Source organism: Cibotium barometz, chromosome 36 (assembly GCF_041138505.1).
Source record: "Cibotium barometz isolate CiBa-2024 chromosome 36, ASM4113850v1, whole genome shotgun sequence".
NCBI classification, from domain to species: Eukaryota; Viridiplantae; Streptophyta; class Polypodiopsida; order Cyatheales; family Cibotiaceae; genus Cibotium; species Cibotium barometz.
Genome location: NC_141081.1, coordinates 46,688,370 through 46,703,789, shown reverse-complemented (window position 1 = coordinate 46,703,789; position 15,420 = coordinate 46,688,370). Strand labels below are relative to the sequence as shown.

Here is a 15,420-nt window from a genome sequence, read left to right as displayed (position 1 = left end):
GCTAATCTACTCGGTGCTTGAGAGACACAGTCTGCCGCCGCAAGCTTGTTCTTTCTTATGTAGCCATGACACCATCCCGCAGTAGATTGCTAGTCTACTCGTCGGTGCTTGAGAGACAGAGTCTGCCGCCGCAAGCATGTCCTTCATGCATGCATGTCCTTCATGTGCATGTCCTTCATGCATGCACATTAAAACATAATGAAGACAAGAGAGACGAGAAAAAAAACATTTCTTCATTAACATTTTTATACATCGATGTCTTGAGAGGCAGCTGTGGCTCCATCATCCATTTAGAATCTTCAAAATGATAATTTTTAAACTTAATTAAATACTTACGGAGTACCTTACCATTTCGCAACAACTTGTCCTTGTGCCTAAGGATTGCTTCAAGCTGCAATATCTCCTCAAGCTCATCAAATTCACTCTTCATCGATTGGTTTCGTAGGCAGAACACCTTTCAAAGACTTCAAGAGGCTAACATGAAAGGCATTGTGAATCTGCCAATGGGCTCGCAGCTTAAGCCTATCAACTGTTTCATTGATCTTTCCCTGAATTTGGAATGGCCCATAATACCTTTTGGCCAGCTTAGCATAAAACTTTTGATGACCCGTAGACTCACCTTGCCAATTCTTGCCTGAGGTTTGCCTTAGACGGCGGGCCTTTGGGATTTAAGGAGTACCCATTCGTCATCCTTAAAAGCAATAGCTTTTCGATGCTTATCAGTTGCTTGCTTTTGCTTTTGCTTTTGCTGTTGTGAGGCACAAATAGCATCTTTTATCTCCTAAAATGCTATCTTGATGTCCCTTACATACTCATCAGCACAGCAGCAAAAATCTTTTCCTTCATTCGTAGAATGAGGGGTGGCCTTCCACCAAATGGGGGACAGCCTTCCACCACCTCAAATGGAGTTTTTCTTGTAGAAGAGTGAACAGTATTGTTATACACATACTCGACTAAAGGAAGATACTTATCCCATTGATTCTTCTCTGTGACTTCATTCACATAACATTTGACAAGATCAAGAATCGTGACTTCATTCTTCTCTGTGACTTCATTCACATAACATTTGACAAGACCAAGAATCGTGGAGTTAACTATCTCGCTTCGCCCATCCGTTTGAGGGTGATAAGTAGAGGAAAAGTTAAGCTTAGTTCCCAAATTATCAAAGAGCCCCTTCCAGAAGAGACTTGTCATGCGTGGGTCTCTATCTGAAACTACAGAGCTAGGTAGCCCATGATACTTAAAGATTTGAGCAATGAAGAGGTTAGCCAAATGATGGGACTTAATGCTCTTTTTGACAAGTATGAAATGTGCTTGTTTACTAAACCTGTCAACTATTGTCCAAATACTTGTATTTCCTTGTCTGGACTTAGGAAGACCAAAAATAAAGTCCATTGAAATATTCTCCCAAGGAGCTTCTGGTATTGGCAATGGTTGTAGCAACCCTTGTTGCTTGCCTGTATCGTACTTGATCTTCTAACATATCAAGCATTGGGAAACATGTTCTTGAATGTCCTTTTCATTGAAGGCCAATAGAAATATGTATCCATAGCACTTATGGTAGCTTGAATTCTGCGATGTCCCGCATAAGGAGGAGCATGGGATTCATTCATAACCTTCACTCGGAGCTTCTTTGTCATATAACCGTGTGCATGTAAGAGAAATCCATCTTTTATTATATATGGATCTTGGCTCTGCCCACCACTAGTTAGTTTAGACATTACATCAACAAAGTCTAGATCAGTAGCGTACGCATCTAACATGCTTGTTAGATCCTGGTGATATGCTACAGATACAGCATTCGCTCTTGGTCGTCATGATCTAACATGCTTGTTAGATCCTGGTGATATGCTACAGATACAACATTTGCTCTTGGTCGTATGAGAGAGCATCCGCTACACCTGATTATGCTTACCTGGAATGTGAGATATATAAAAATAAAATTGAGAAAGAAAATTATAGAAAAATCCATCTGGAACTTTGTCCAGCAGAGCTTTAGTATTGTAGAAGGGATCCACATATGGTCTTCCCCATGATTCATGCTTGGGACATCTCCCCGGCATGCCAGATATACACAGTAACCCTCATTCGCAACCACCACCGTGACAACAAGGCCCAGAACTGAACACCAGAACTTCAACCTGGAAGGGGAAGATGAGAGAGGAAGGCCTGCGGAGGAGGATGGGGTAGAGGAAGATGTGAGAAGTCGACGGAGAGAGAAGGCATCCCTGTGGTGAAGCGTGCCTGTGGTGATGTGGGGCGCATCCCGGAAGCCACCCCCATAGGTGTGGCGGGCCGAGGATGAGAGAAGCCGAAACTGGATACGGGCACTGGAGGTTAGAATCCGCCTCAGCAATGCCATGACACCTGAGGATGAGAATGAGATCTCGACGCTGCAGTTCGAAGTGCTCGAAAACAACCTAGGGTTTTGGACCAAACCCTAGGTTGGATTTGGGCAGACCGCCAAACCAATAAATTGAACCCACGTCGGATTTGGGCAGTTTCACCTGACACCGCCAAAAGCTCCTGCCTTTCGCACGCCTAGTTGGCAGCTGACTCAGCGCCAAATCCTTACAGTAGATTCAGGTTGGGCCCCTGAGGTCCCTCAGCTTTGAGAAGGCCCTCATATCCTCGTCGCTATATCACACGGTGCTTTTAATAAGCGCCTCAGGTGGGATCGATGGCTGAGACGAGCGCGCGATTCTCGGCCATCCGATCCCATGCGATCTAAAACTAAACTAGGACGCGCAATCGACGGCTGAGACGAGCGATTGATTCCTGGCCGTCGGATCACTTGCATGCAAGAACTAAACTAGGACGAGCGCAGCGCGAACTGGGAGAAAATGGATCGTGCGTCTGAGATGATCCCGCGATTCCTGGCCGTCGGATGACACCGCTAATACCTAGCGACCTGTCGCTATCCTGCAGCCGCCCCAGTTCACAAGGAACTGCGCGCTCGTCCTAGTTTAGTTCTGCAAGGAACTGCGCGCTCGTCCGCCGTGCCTGCAAATGAGGCTGTAGCGTTCGCCGTACCTGCAAAAGAGGCTGTAGCGTCCGCCAAGGCATCAGTCCAAGTTACGGCGGTGATACATCGAGCGACGAGGCACGTCCTCCCTCCCTCAGCCGTCAATCAGACTATATCACACGGTGCCTTCTTCTTGCATTCCTCCTTGACGTTTTTTTTTAATTTCTTTGGAACGTTCAAGTAGCTTGACGTTTTTTTTCAAAATAGATTACACACTAGTTTAGTACACAGTCATACTTTATCCCTAGTTTACTATACAAACAGACCCAGTTTGAAAACCAGCCTTCTTTTAATGATGGTGCTTATTGCATGCATGCTTATAGTCTGAAAATCAGCCTTATTTTAACGATGGTGCTTATTTATCCCTGGTTTACTATACAAACAGACCCAGTTTGAGAACCAGCCTTCTTTTAATGATGGTGCTCATTGCATGCATGCTTATAGTTTGAAAATCAGCCTTATTTTAACGATGGTGCTTATTTATCCCTGGTTTACTATACAAACAGACCCAATTTGAGAACCAGCCTTCTTTTAACGATGGTGCTTATTGCATGCATGCTTATAGTTTGAAAATCAGCCTTATTTTAACGTTGGTGCTTATTGCATGCATGCTTATAGCCATGCTTGGGTTCACTTATTGCCATGATTAATGTCTTCTTGTCATGCATGTGTTTAGTAATATGCAACCATGCATACATGACACACTTAAAGCTTCAACCTAGTTTAACCCTTGTGCACATATTCTTGTAGTCTTTCTTTTTGCTAAAAGTATGTGGTACCAATTTGTGTATGTCACCTCTTTATATTGATGGTGAGTTCGGTACTCATTGCTATTAGATGCCACTTGCAAACCCTCTTTATGAGGAGATAATTCTTCCTTCTGGGAAACTTGCTCGGCAATGTCGAGTCTCAGATACGTGTCCTAGATGGAACACGAACTATATCAAGAGAATTCATATGGTTCGCCACTTGAAAGTCGACCATGGCTTAGAGGTGGATATCCCACTTCAAAAGACAGGACGCCCCTTGGGTGGTGGAATGCAAGGAGCTTCAAAGAGTGCTGCAAAGCAATCACAGACAAGGTTTCTAGATGCAAAACGTAAATTTGAAATCAACATGAAAAACAATGAAAAGAAACAAAGACTTTTGGCTGAAGATGCTTGGGAAAAGAAAGCTCCTACCAACTTGTCTAAGAGAGCCTACAACATGCGAAAGGAAGCATTCATCGAGGGATTTGTTGCCAAGGGCATGGAACAATACATGGAGAGCAAGGAGAAACGCATGCAAGGGATTGAACGGCGCATTAAAGAGGGATATTCCAGACATGTGAGATTTTCTCTTGTCCTATTAACCTTAATTGTGAAATATATTTATACCATGAATATTATTAAGCTCTCATTTTGCATCTTGTAGCGACGCCAAAAAGAAAGTGATGATTCTGACAATGATGATGGTGAAGTGGGTTCTCAACGGATGGAAAACCTCGATGAGGACATATTGACAAGCGGCAAGGATGAAAATCATAAAGAGTCTCCTCCTTTGGTATGCACGATATGATTTTTTGATTTTTTTTAACTTGTTCATTGTTTGTTATCTTTACTCTCATAACATGCCACTCTCTTGAAGGGCTCTCTTGATGAGGCGAACCATGAGCATGTGGCTCCATCTCAAGTGAAGAAGAGACAAAAGTGTGTTGTTTTTTCTCCTTTGAAGGTAAGAGATGGATGTACTAGTTGGTCTGAGGGCTTCTGATGTACTAGTTAAGTAGAGGGCTTCTTTAAAAACATGGTACTAACATTAAATTGCGTGGACCATGAAACTTTGTAATCTTCCAATTCATAAGACTCGATCAAAGAAAAATGTTCAAATCCATGATAGTGAAGGCTCCTCACATGGGAACAAAATAATCGATGACGAAGTGTCGATGAGAAATGTGGAATTCGAGGGAAAAGCCTCCCTTACAACGGTATGAAAATACATCTCTTCAACCTTTGTACTACTTTGAGGTTGTTTTCCTTACACTAAAATACATAAATATGCTTTATTTCTTGTTTCCTCACTTTAGGAGAAAATTGTCAACAAGGAGGCTCATGTAGGACTCTCTAAAAAAAGTAAGAAACGGAAGAAGGTAAGGGGTGGAAGATGTCTCTTCGTACACAATTTAAGAGTAGGATTTATTTCACATACCATGGCTCCTTATGTCAACTCTTGTTTGTTTGAACTTGAAGGGGATGGCTTGCAATGTGAATGCAACTTATTTTGATATTAGCTCTCCGAGTGAGAGTAAGCCTTCAAATGTAATAATAACAATATCCACTAGTGACATTAAGACGCACAATGTCTTGGGCGAGGTAAAAGATCTAAGTGCGGTCTATGAAAGGTATACTTTTTATAACTCTATGGCTTGAATATTGAATTATCTTATCATATGCATGGTTTAAAGTTACGCAAGGATTGATTTTTTGGTTGTGTAGACTTTAACACGGAGTGACTATTCACTTACACTCTACACGTTGAATGTTCATTGCCGAGGTGGATGTGCAATTAGCCAAGTCAATCATGAATGTGGAAGCGTCTACTCGTGCGCTTAACCTATTTGCCATGTCGGTAAATTTTTCAATTCTGAAATATAGCTTTTGGATTTGCAGCTCAAAGATGTGTAAAGCATGTTCATTTTGTAGGTGGATGGAAAAAACCCTACCTGTAGATGCTCTGGAGAAGGTTACATTCGTGGATAGTTTGTGGTATGATTATGTGGCTTCACGGCGTCCAACGAGGAATACTTCCTTGCAGAATTTCTTTGGACATATTGATCTGAGCAAGCATGTGTTCTTGTTTCTACCTCTAGTACATAGGTAAGGTCAATACTTTACTCATATTGATGCATGTGTTCTTGGTTTTGTCATGAGTAGACAAAGCACTTACAACTTCATGTTTCTTAGGCACCACTGGAGTCTTTTTGTGGTCTATAATTCCCACAGCATGAAGGTGAGAGGCTTGTCATCGAGAAAAAATATTCTCCTTCACCTAGACTCACTGCATGTAGGGAATTCGGGCGAGTATGTTTCCATTGTGCAACGGTAAGACAAGAGCTTTACTTTGAAGTTCATGAATCCATAATGCTTGGGTGAATGCTAGCTAACATTTTACATGTATATATTTGTAGAGTTCTTGAGTCAATTTCTTCAAGTTGCACACATGGACCATTACAAGAGTCTCTTGCATGCCCATCCACTGGGTTTGAGTTGAAGTGTATAGAGGTATGTGAAAATTAATTTTGGCTTTGAATATTGAGACATGATATATATAGCATGATATATGGCATTTTTTGGATTCGATCAAATGAGACATACGTATGTAAACATTGTAGGTGCCAAAACAACCAAACGCAATTGATTGCGGATTTTATGTAATGGCATTTATCAAGAAACTTATCGATGGGAGCCTTATACATACACCTCCAAAGCATTGGGTATCCACATGCTTATTAAAAAGCTTCCTTATGAAATCTCTTGCTATGTATGAGCTAAATGTGAATTTGGTGTTATAAACTCTGACATTGCTTTTTTCATTGTGAAGCTATCAAAGAAGTGGTTCGACCATGGATACGTCATGAAGTTGAAGAATGAGTTCAATTCTTGGCTTAGCCATGTAGTGGATGAGCATCTGCCCTTACCATCGTGACCTTAGTTCGCTATGTTAGTTTTTTGTCAATGGATGGCTTATGCCATTCCATGATATATGACATTTTATGTTAAGTTGGGATTTTATAGTTCGCACAAAATTGAATTTGTAAGGCTACACTTCCATGGATCCATAATGTTTTGGTTGGAATGCTACATGTGTCAATGTAGTACTTATTTTTGGTTTTAGGGTTGATTTTTACTTTATGCAAAACATTTGTACTTGCCACCATTTCACAAAATTTGTACTTCGGCTTGTCCTAGTTTATTGCACAGTCCTAGTTTACTGCACAGTCCTAGTTTTTGCATAGTCTTAGTTTACTACACAGTCCTAATTTACAACAAAGTCTTTACAAACACTATATAAACAATGTGAGAGATCATCGAAATGCTTACCAAGGAGAGATCATAAACACTCAACAATGAGAGAGATCATACATAAATCCAATGCCGCACAAATACAAAAAAAATTAACAGTACTTGCCACCAATTCACAACATCTGTACTTCGGCTTCTCTGTGTTTGCATAGACCTAGTTTACTGCACAGTCCTAGTTTACTGCACAGTCCTAGTTTATTGCACAGTCCTAGTTTTTGCAGTCCTAGTTTACTACACAGTCCTAATTTACTACAAAGTTCTTACAATCACCATATAAACAATGAGAGAGATCATCCAAATGCTTACCAAAGAGAGATCATAAACACTCAACAATGAGAGAGATCATACGTAAATCCAATGCCACACAAATACAAAAAAAATTACACAGTACTTGCCACCATTTCACAACATTTGTACTTCGGCTTGTCTTAGTGTTTGCATAGACCTAGTTTACTGCACAGTCCTAGTTTACTGCATAGTCCTAGTTTATTGCACAGTCCTAGTTTTTGCAGTCCTAGTTTACTACACAGTCCTAATTTACTACAAAGTCCTTACAATCACCATATAAACAATGAGAGAGATCATCCAAATGCTTACCAAAGAGAGATCATAAACACTCAACAATGAGAGAGATCATACGTAAATCCAATGCCACACAAATACAAAATAACACAATAATTGCCACCATCCTCATATATCAAGTGTACAACAACACAAGTCTAACGCGCGATGCGTATATCTTTTTGAGGACTTGTCCACTTGGAAGAGTCAAAGAAAAGTGTCTCTCCTCATCCTTACAATCACCATACAAACAAGACATGATCTTACATTGCAAGCTTTGTAATCCATCGCATAATAGCACATACTTGTTTATGAGGACGCCTTCAACACTGACGGGAGCATGTCTTTCAGTTAAAGGCAATAAACCATGGCAAGTGTGACAAGAGAGGGTAGAAAGGGGGTCTACCAACAATGTTTTTGTGCAGCAATGTGGGCACCAAATACGTGGTCTTTTATCAAATTGAATACGATGTCTACCACGTTGATGTTTTCTTCTCAATACACCGGATACATGAGCTCGTTTGTTGGGGTGACACAATGCAGCTTCCTGAATTGAAGTTGGAATGGTATTGAAAGGCTCTCTTGGCCTTCCATGGCCAAGCCTAGTTGTCGTCACATGTGCTTGAATTTGACGAACATTCCCTCTTGTAGGCATGTCAATCTCCTTTGGCTTGATAAGATTTGAAAGGTACTCCTTTGAGGTTTGTAGCTGTGTCAAGCATAATTCTTTTTCTGTAGAGTCCTTTGTGTCCAATTCTTCCTCTATTTGACTTAAAATTCTTCTAAATTCCTCAATGCAGAGATGAATGTCTTCACTTGTGTTGGCCTCTATCATGTCCATCTGATTACAAGGGCTTGCAGAAGTCTCACAAATCTCATGATCCATAGAAACCATTCCCAAGGTGCGTGCATTGTCAATAATGGGAAGAAACTTGTATAACTCAGGAAAGTGATGCCTCATTATCAATCTTATGCCATATAAGTGCTTGCAGTCACTTGTCCAATCGGGGCAATCACAATAATTGGATTGCATACTCACATGATACCACTGGCTTGAAGAAGAGGTGCTTTGAATCTTGAACGACAAGGCCATTTCATTGATGACTTTCAACGATGAGGGGTCACTTTCAAACCGTTGTAGTATTCTCTCCCCAGCAGACAACCTTGAAGTGTGCATCTTTGACGATCCACGAATACTAAAGCGCCTAGAATCGGCTAGATCAAGAAATACAAATGTCAAGAAGAGGATTTTCGATACTTTAAATGAATACAGCAAAAATGTGAAAAGAACTATTGATATTACCTATTTCTTGCTTTTGCTTGAAGAACTCAAGCATAGTTCCACCCATGCGCCTGCCAGTCTTTGAATCGCCCACAAGAGCATGTATAAGTTCAAGCATGGACCGGTTAATTTGTGCATCCAAGAGAGTGTATTTTATGTATTGCCATAGGCGCTCCACCAAGTTAGTAGTATCAACATTCCCATAAGAGAACAATCGGCCAAATTTTGGCCATCGCCTTCGCCAAACACAAGTCGACCCACACCAACCATTTGTCACATATCGAATGATATTGTCATGGGCATTGTAACATTGTAAGAAATGTTGATACTTCTGTTCGAATTCCATTTCTGTGACCGAGTGCATGAGATTTGACATTGATGTGTAAATCTCATCTTGCAGTTCTTTGGAAACCTGCATTTTTCACATTTTTTTTGAGGTTAAATTATAACCCAAAACTCATGTTAAATCAAACATCCTAAGCTACTCTCAATTACGAAGTACTGTGTTACTGCATAGTCCTAGTTTACTGCACAGTCCTAGTTTTTGCACAGTCCTAGTTTACTATCCAGTCCTAGTTAATGCACAGTCAGTCCTAGTTTACTATTCAGTCCTAGTTAACTGTATACCCACATTCCATAGCCTTGAAATATTGCAAGCTCTTACTTGTGGTAACAAATTCTCAACCCAAGCTTTCTTAGCATGGAACCAACATAGGATGACATGGCATGCAACTTGTTGGCGAGTTTCTTGGTCTTGTTGAACCCAACAATGCGGATCTTCGTCAACCACCTTAAGCAATGGCTGTAGTTCTTGTGGACACTTGTCAATGACTAGAGCTGTAGGACGAATATCTCCCATTCTTGAAAAAACCATTTTCATAGTGATCTCCAAGGCAATGCTCTCACCATGAGAGCCTGGGTCATTAGTGCACATCATACACCACACTGGAATGCCAACTCCAAGTTGGTTTGGTAGCACAGCTGCATATAATGGTAGGCCAAACTTATTTGTCTTGAAAGTACTATCAATAGCCCATGAGTTATGCAAGGAGAATCGAAGTGCCATTTGTAACATCCACGTATCTTGAATAATAAGAATGAATGGTTTGTCTTTGTCTTCCTTCGCTTGAGGATTGTAGGGCTGACAATATAGCACCTATATCCACGAAACTTGTAATTAAGAATGTATGGTAAGAAATAAAGAAACTCCAATGATGTCAAGAAAAACCACCAAACTCACCTTGTTTTGTGTCTTTAGTTTCAAGCATTCCATGTACATCAATGCCCAATCATCTTCTGTAGCTTTGTCTGCAATAACATGAATGTCAAGAATATCTATTCACATAGAAAAGAAACCACGAATGTCAATGAGTATTAGAATTCTACCTTGATTGCGTACTTGGTATGACATGGAGACCTCTTTTGGAATCATGAAAAACCTAAAGATCGTGCGATCTAGGTCTGAAGATTTCTCCATATGCAATCTCTCTTTTGAGAGTGACATCCTTGCTACATGGCGAGAGCTACCAATGTCAAACAAATCCTCTATACAACGCTCAATGACAATAGGATGGACTGGCAAATGATATAGATCATTTCGAGTGCCAGGAACATGTCCCTTATGAGAAGCATATAATGAAATAACTGCTTTGTCTTTTGTATTCAAATACTCCACTTGTACCTTAAACGGACAGTGACACTTCTTTGAGGTCCTCAATCTCCTTAGTGTCCCCTTTTGAGTAGGTTCCCCTTTTGACACTTCTTTGAGGTCCTCAATCTCCTTAGTGTCCCCTTTTGAGTAGGTTCTCCACCTCTATGGCACAAGTAATCAACAACCCTCTTTGATGGCCCTTGGTTTTTTGTTGAGCGAACTTTCACAAGCCTCACTTTGTGCTCTATCATTATCTCTATCAAATGCCTCTCCACATTAGAGCTATCAATATTCAAAATGGTAGTGGGTTCTCTTTTTGGGTTCTTTTGAAGCCAACGTGGAATAGAATCTCCATCAACTCCTTTTACCATGTTTCTGCAAGCACAAGAATTAATGAAGTCCTTTACATAAGAAATAGGGATTCCATGTTGACGAATGTCAACACACCATGTTTCTTTGATGGTTTCAAGGGTTTCCTTTATCCCTCTATGATCTCCACACTCCAATATATTATGACATGTCATGACAATATTCTCCCATTCCTCTATGCATGATATCCTTAAATTTGGAAATGACTTTAAGCAAAGCACAAGGGAGCCATCTTGATTCTGATCCAAGCAAAGATTTTCCTTCATTCGCCTCCATTTCTTCAGATCAAGGATTCCTCTAGAATCGAAAGTCTTAAGACTCAATGGTCATCGACAAATTCCCTTGAATAACCATGACCATCACATCATAACTTCTCCTATCAAAGGAGAAATATATAGGCGATAGATAAAGCAGTGGATTAAGTGACTCTTTGGCACTTTCTTCAATTTCTTTGCTTTCAACCCTTTGTGCAAAGAAACCATCCTCTTCTTGACTCCAACTAGATTCTTGGCTACTTGTATCAGGCACCAAGTATTCTTCGATCGTAGTTTGCTCACTTGGGCCATCTTCAATCCCACGATCTTCAATCCACAAGCTCATCCTTCACACACATGGACATATTTAGAAAGTTATCATGTTTGAAAACGCGAAAAAATTTTCTTAATACAATGCTATTCATCTATCCCTTAGACTGTCGTAGTTTGCTCACAGTCCTAGTTTACTACACAGTCCTACTTTCCTTACTTTTCTTATTTTACTGCGTAGACCTTGTTTTTTGATTTTCCTACCACATATCAAATAGACTGAGTGATTTAGAGACAAGGGAGAGAGAGAGAGAGAGAGAGAGAGAGAGAGAGAGAGAGAGAGAGAGAGAGAGAGAGAGAGAGAGAGCAAATTACCTTGAATGTTAAGCAAGCTTCTTTGAGTGAAAGGGATCAAAAGGGGTGGTGTAAGGAACATATGACAAGGTGGAAGCGAGCATGCTTTGAATGACAATGAAAGGCGCTCAAACCTGATTAATTGAACGCTACATGCAACCAATAGATTTCTTAAGAAGAAAATCTTGAAAAATGATTAAGATTCAAAAAAAATTGCAATACAAAAAATGCCATATATCATGCTATACAAAGGACACACTATTGAAAGTCAATCCATAAAATCATCATTGTTGGCAACTTGGCATATGTGTGGCTAAGGAGTTGTTGCATTGTCAATAAACTCAACGTTTATGCATTAGTCTCATAAATCATCACCGTTTGCATATGCCTTTGAAATCTTTGAAATGTTAATTATCTCTAGTTATGTAAACCAACGCATTGTGCCTAATGACCATCGACGAACAAAACATATGTTTTTTCACATACCTCAATTTCGGCCGAGTGCTTGTTACGCTTTGTCATTCAGACTCCTCCGTCTCGATTGCATCCGTCTCCCTCACCAGCTAGGTTTTACAGGTGTTCAACCGACGGCCACGAATCGCGCTGCTGGTTTCGCTTGATCCGACGGCCGAAATTTTTATCCCAGTTCGCGCTGCGATGATCCTAGTTTAGTTTTCAAAAAATTTGGATCGACGGCCAGGAATCAATCGCTCGTCTCAGCCGTCGATTGCGCGTCCTAGTTTAGTTTTAGATCGCATGGGATCGGATGGCCGAGAATCGCGCGCTCGTCTCAGCCATCGATCCCACCTGAGGCGCTTATTAAAAGCACCGTGTGATATAGCGACGAGGCCCTCATATCTCCGGTAGGGGATATGAGATGACGGGAAGGCCTCATGTAGGGCATACATGTGTGCACCTTAGAGCTGGACCCAGTGCAACCAGTGCAAATGGGCGGTGCTACGACAACGTCGTGTAATGATGCAGCATGTGGAGGAATACGGACAGTTTGATGGATGACATGCTCGAGGCAATTTTTGAGGCAAGTGATCCTGTGGCCGAGGGTATGAAGCAAGAGGCTCGTACACCCTTATATGAAGGCTCGAGGATTTCCCGTCTGAAGACAGTCCTTACGTTGCTAAACCTTCAAGGGTCATTTGGTTGGAGTGATAAAACCATCACAAAGCTATTCAGGTAATGTGTGTGCATGTTTTAAACAAACGACTATTGCATCTTTACAATGCTTGCTCGATGTTCAACGTGGTGTGACGTGTAGGCTTTTGAAGAATCACATATTGCCGTCTCAGAATACAGTGCCGAGCTCCAAAGGTGATGCAAGGAAGATACTCCGAAAGTTGGGCGTAGACTATAATTCCACACATGCTTGCCCCAACGACTGTGTCCTCTTTCAAAGGGAGTACAAGGACTTGGAAAAATGTCCAAAGTGTGGTGCTGACAGATATCGTAAAGATCTTTGAGGGGAAACTATGCCGGAGAAGGTCTTGAGGCATTTTCCACTAATACCGCGCATTCAACACAGGTGCAAATCAATTGCAAGCCTTATGTCTTGGCACTCCCAAAATCGCTCCACGGATGGTGTGCAACGCATTCCTGCAGTTTGCATGGCATGGAAACACATCAAAGAGAGTTGGCTAGATTTTGCATGGCATGGAAACACATCAAAGAGACTTGGCTAGATTTTGTAAAAGAGCCCTCGGCATTTGCGGCTTGGTTTGGCAATGGATGGAGTTAATCCGTTTGGTCAGCGCTCGACAACATATACTGTGTGGCCCGTAGTTGTTGTGAACTACAACATTCCACCATGGTTGACGACAAAGAAGAGGCATTTGATATTCAGCTTGCTAGTGCTTGGTCGTTACAAGGTAAAGAATATGGATGTGTATCTACAATCGCTTATAGATGTGTATCTATAATCGCTTATAGATGAGCTAAAGGAGTTGTGGTCCGACATCAAGGTGGAAGACAAAAGCATGCACGTATTAGAGGCATACTTATGTGGACTATGCATGACTTTTGTAGCTATGGGGTTATTCAGGGCTTGTCACTAGTGGCTACCATGCATGTCTAGTTTGTGGGCCAAGACTGGATGCACGGAGGTCACGTGCACTTGAAAAGATGATATTCCAGGGCCATAAATGTCATCTCTCAAAGCCACATGAATTGCGTGAAGGATTCATCGGGCGTCGACCTCCACATATGGTCCTGACCCCATTGTGAGCCCTCAATCCAGGGACAACCAGGCACGAGTTACATAGGTCAGTCTTTGAGCTTAGTGGTCAATCAGTTATGTCAATCCTCTTAGCCCACTTGGAGAAAGCATCATTCAGGAGCATGTATGTGTCAACCTTAGCATTAGATGCATGTAAAGCACTGTAAGTGCATTCACATAGAAGGGGGGCCAGCCCCAAAGGCAGCCCATACTTGGGCTAAGCCTTGCAAAGGCTTCCAAGAGCTTTGCCAAGCAGTTGGCCAATAGCCGACAGGTGTGCTACAGCCCGCCGACTAGGATCTTCTGGGGCAGTTGTGATAGGGTTTTGCTTCAGCCGACCAGCATTTATGAGGTCGTGGGACATGTTTGCATGAGTCGACATCCTCTTCAGCCAGTCGACTGCTGCTGACCTGATGAGGTAAAAAAACCCTCTCCTCAGCCCACGTAAACTCAATTCAAATATTCAGTAAAGAACATTCAGGTATTCAGCGCTCAGCAGTCCTTCTCATCTCTAGGCAATAAGGAAGATACTCTTACATCTCAGCCAGCATATGTGCAGTTCTTCAGTCATCTTGACTTGCATTAATGACCAAGGAGAGTCTTCAACAGAGCCTCGGATAGCTAGATACTCTGCCGATGCTGGTCCCTTGGAGGACATTTTAAATAGGTAACATTTGTCTTCTGTATCACCCTGACCAGGGAACCTGCTGTGCTGCTGCTGCCATGGAAGAATGGAAACATGCACTTGCGTTGTAGCTGCAGTATATTATCGTATCCTTCACCAACAATTGGGAGTTGTTTATTTTTTTCACTTATTATGATATTTGTGAACCTGCAAGAAACAAGTAGGATAATTAGAATATGCAAGATTGTGTATTATGACTCAAAGGTAAGAGAGTTAGGATTACCCTTTGTTCTGAACCAATGGCATCATCTCTTCCAGGAAATTATTCAACTCCATATCTCCATCTACTATAGTGTTACCTTGAATCAAAGAATCTGTCAGCATTTGACGAGCAACAAGCATTTGAACTTTTCGTGGTCCACCTTTCTCAACTTTTAACAATTTTCTGACAAGCATCCTAATCTTTTCTATAGCAGATCTTGATGTGCCTGGTTGAACAGAATGTTTGTGTTCCTCAACATGAACAACTAGTCTAGTCATGTCCAAATCAGTAGGCAGAATGTGGTGCCTAGCTTGAGGATAGCCATTTAGGAGAAACTCCCTATGGAGGAATCTAGAGAACAAAGGATAAAGGAACTACTCAAGCTAGAAGGAAGTACTCAAGCTAGAAGAAACAAGATAGGAGAGTATCTACCTGGCAGAAAGAATACAAAGAAGGAAAAAAGCATGGGCTGACATAAA

At 41.4% G+C, this 15,420-nt stretch overlaps 3 protein-coding genes and 1 pseudogene across 3 annotated transcripts; 3 read left to right on the top strand and 1 right to left on the bottom strand.

Moving 5' to 3' along the window:
- Nucleotides 1–3,598: 3,598 nt before the first annotated feature.
- Nucleotides 3,599–5,399, top strand: LOC147617963 (uncharacterized). The gene is made up of 5 exons (XM_086775611.1): nt 3,599–4,351; nt 4,439–4,567; nt 4,652–4,738; nt 4,869–4,991; nt 5,091–5,399. Exons 1-5 carry the CDS (start codon nt 3,863–3,865, stop codon nt 5,286–5,288), a joined length of 1,026 nt encoding a protein of 341 aa, XP_086631737.1. The 5' UTR covers nt 3,599–3,862; the 3' UTR covers nt 5,289–5,399.
- Nucleotides 5,400–5,604: 205 nt separating this feature from the next.
- LOC147617962 (uncharacterized) lies at nt 5,605–6,722 on the top strand. Its single transcript, XM_086775610.1, has 5 exons — nt 5,605–5,880; nt 6,007–6,105; nt 6,192–6,285; nt 6,396–6,497; nt 6,605–6,722. The coding sequence occupies exons 1-5, from the start codon at nt 5,627–5,629 to the stop codon at nt 6,707–6,709; spliced, it is 654 nt and encodes a 217-aa protein (XP_086631736.1). The 5' UTR covers nt 5,605–5,626; the 3' UTR covers nt 6,710–6,722.
- A 1,248-nt stretch (nt 6,723–7,970) lies between these two features.
- Nucleotides 7,971–10,242, bottom strand: LOC147617961 (uncharacterized). Its single transcript, XM_086775531.1, has 5 exons — nt 10,170–10,242; nt 9,594–10,085; nt 8,951–9,341; nt 8,159–8,862; nt 7,971–7,976 (listed from the first exon to the last, which is right to left on the bottom strand). The coding sequence occupies exons 1-5, from the start codon at nt 10,206–10,208 to the stop codon at nt 7,971–7,973; spliced, it is 1,632 nt and encodes a 543-aa protein (XP_086631657.1). The 5' UTR covers nt 10,209–10,242.
- A 2,570-nt stretch (nt 10,243–12,812) lies between these two features.
- Nucleotides 12,813–14,062, top strand: LOC147617960 (uncharacterized; annotated as a pseudogene).
- The last annotated feature ends 1,358 nt before the right edge of the window (nt 14,063–15,420 follow it).

Excerpts from the sequence above, each read along its gene's own strand:
- LOC147617962 (XM_086775610.1), top strand. The coding sequence starts at position 5,627 with ATGTCGGTAAATTTTTCAATTCTGAAATATAGCTTTTGGATTTGCAGC. Across the intron at positions 5,881-6,006 it reads TTTCTACCTCTAGTACATAG|CATGAAGGTGAGAGGCTTGT; the intron begins GTAAGGTCAATA and ends TAATTCCCACAG. Across the intron at positions 6,498-6,604 it reads ATACACCTCCAAAGCATTGG|CTATCAAAGAAGTGGTTCGA; the intron begins GTATCCACATGC and ends TTCATTGTGAAG.
- LOC147617961 (XM_086775531.1), bottom strand. The coding sequence starts at position 10,208 with ATGTACATGGAATGCTTGAAACTAAAGACACAAAACAAG. Across the intron at positions 10,086-10,169 it reads AACTAAAGACACAAAACAAG|GTGCTATATTGTCAGCCCTA; the intron begins GTGAGTTTGGTG and ends TCGTGGATATAG. Across the intron at positions 9,342-9,593 it reads TTGAGAATTTGTTACCACAA|GTTTCCAAAGAACTGCAAGA; the intron begins GTAAGAGCTTGC and ends TGAAAAATGCAG.
- LOC147617963 (XM_086775611.1), top strand. The coding sequence starts at position 3,863 with ATGCCACTTGCAAACCCTCTTTATGAGGAGATAATTCTTCCTTCTGGG. Across the intron at positions 4,739-4,868 it reads TTGTTTTTTCTCCTTTGAAG|ACTCGATCAAAGAAAAATGT; the intron begins GTAAGAGATGGA and ends CCAATTCATAAG. Across the intron at positions 4,992-5,090 it reads GAAAAGCCTCCCTTACAACG|GAGAAAATTGTCAACAAGGA; the intron begins GTATGAAAATAC and ends TCCTCACTTTAG.